Source organism: Emiliania huxleyi (genome assembly GCF_000372725.1).
Source record: "Emiliania huxleyi CCMP1516 unplaced genomic scaffold EMIHUscaffold_6295, whole genome shotgun sequence".
Classification (NCBI taxonomy): domain Eukaryota; phylum Haptophyta; order Isochrysidales; family Noelaerhabdaceae; genus Emiliania; species Emiliania huxleyi.
Genome location: NW_005197278.1, coordinates 1 through 1,468, shown reverse-complemented (window position 1 = coordinate 1,468; position 1,468 = coordinate 1). Strand labels below are relative to the sequence as shown.

At 62.3% G+C, this 1,468-nt stretch overlaps 1 protein-coding gene across 1 annotated transcript; it reads left to right on the top strand.

The window, feature by feature from the left end:
- Positions 1–750: 750 nt before the first annotated feature.
- EMIHUDRAFT_124702 (hypothetical protein) lies at positions 751–1,198 on the top strand (the record flags this gene model as incomplete). The annotated part of the gene is made up of 1 exon (XM_005763568.1): positions 751–1,198. A coding segment is annotated over one exon (448 nt), but the record flags the coding sequence as incomplete, so codon positions are not given.
- Positions 1,199–1,468: the final 270 nt, after the last annotated feature.

Genomic DNA, 1,468 nt, shown 5'->3' with positions numbered 1-1,468 from the left:
CAAGCTTTGCGTGCGGGGTTTCTTTTTGGCATCAGATTACGGTATACGGACAGGTGCCTCAACCCTCATCCGCGTTTCGCGCCGGGCTGGTGTATTTTCCGATCACACCACGGGGTCGGGGAAGCCACATTCGGGCGATGGCTTTTGTGCGGATCTTGCTTAGCCTGGCGATCTCGGGTCGGCAGTGCACCTGGCCACTGGCCACTTGCACAAATTTCCGGGTGTGTTGTGATCTCGCTCAAACCTCAATAATAAACCGCATGCTCCATGCACATCCCCCGATCGCGAGCGCATCAGTCGTGCGAAAAGTTCGGGTGGATGGATGAAGAAGTCGCGCCACGCGCGCCGATTCGCAAGTTTGGGAATCGATTTTCTCCCTTTCTTTAAGCGCGAACGCTGCGATTTCTTTCTTTTTAAGTTTCCAGGTCGCTCAACGGTGGTGTGTCTGTCTAAAGAAAGAAAGAAAGAAAACAGACAACCCAAGGGAGGGATGGGAGGACGGCACGCCGCCACCACACAGGGATTTTAAGGAGAGGTGTGTGGTGCGCTATCCGTCGCCCACCCTAGGGAGTCTGCCTCTTCCTATCTCTCTTCGCAGTCTCTCGCCGATTCTCGCTGCAACCTTCATGCCACCTCGCGGTCGTCCCACCCTCGTCGTTCTCTCCCTTGTCACTTCCTCCTCTGTCGCGTCGTTCTCTTCTGTCTGTCTAATTAATTTTGTATACAGGTTCGGATTTCTTTTCTCCCGACATGAAGTTTCTCTCCATCCCGATGGACGCGCGTGCCGCCGCCGAAGCTCTGCTCGAGAAGCGTGGGGCAGGGCGGTACAGCCTCGGCATTCTGTGCCTGTGCGGCTTCGGGTGGATGAGCGACGGCGCCGAGAATGTCGTCCTCTCCTACATGCTTCCCACGCTCGAGGACCTGTGGTCGCTCTCGCCGGGCCAGCTGGGCGCCATGTCGACAGCCATCTACTTTGGTCAGGCGGCGGGCGCCACCTTCTGGGGTGCGCTCGCGGACGCCGGCGGCCGGCGGCCAGTCTTCCTCCTCTCCCTCGCGCTGACCGTGCTCTTTGGCGTCGCATCCTCGGCCGCGCCTGGCTTCTACACCTACTGCATGCTCCGACTCGCCACGGGCTTTGCCATCGGAGGCGCAGCAGTGCTGTCTCGCCGTCCCGGCCGTGGCCCGTCCCGTGACGCCGGTCGTCCGCCGCAGGGAACCTGCCCCTCGCCGTCTCGCTCGCCTCGGAGCTGCTGCCGCCCTCACTTCGCGACCGCGGCGTCGTCGCGCTTCAGCTGTTCAACGAGATTGGCAGCCTGGGAAGCACCGGCCTCGCCGCTCTGCTGCTGCCCGGCCGATGGCGCCTCTACCTCTGCCTGGTCGCGCTGCCCGCGGCTGCGGTGCTCGCGGCGGCCGCCTTCGCGCTGCCCGAGAGCCCCCTCTGGCTCATCTCGGCGGGAGGGGGGGACGA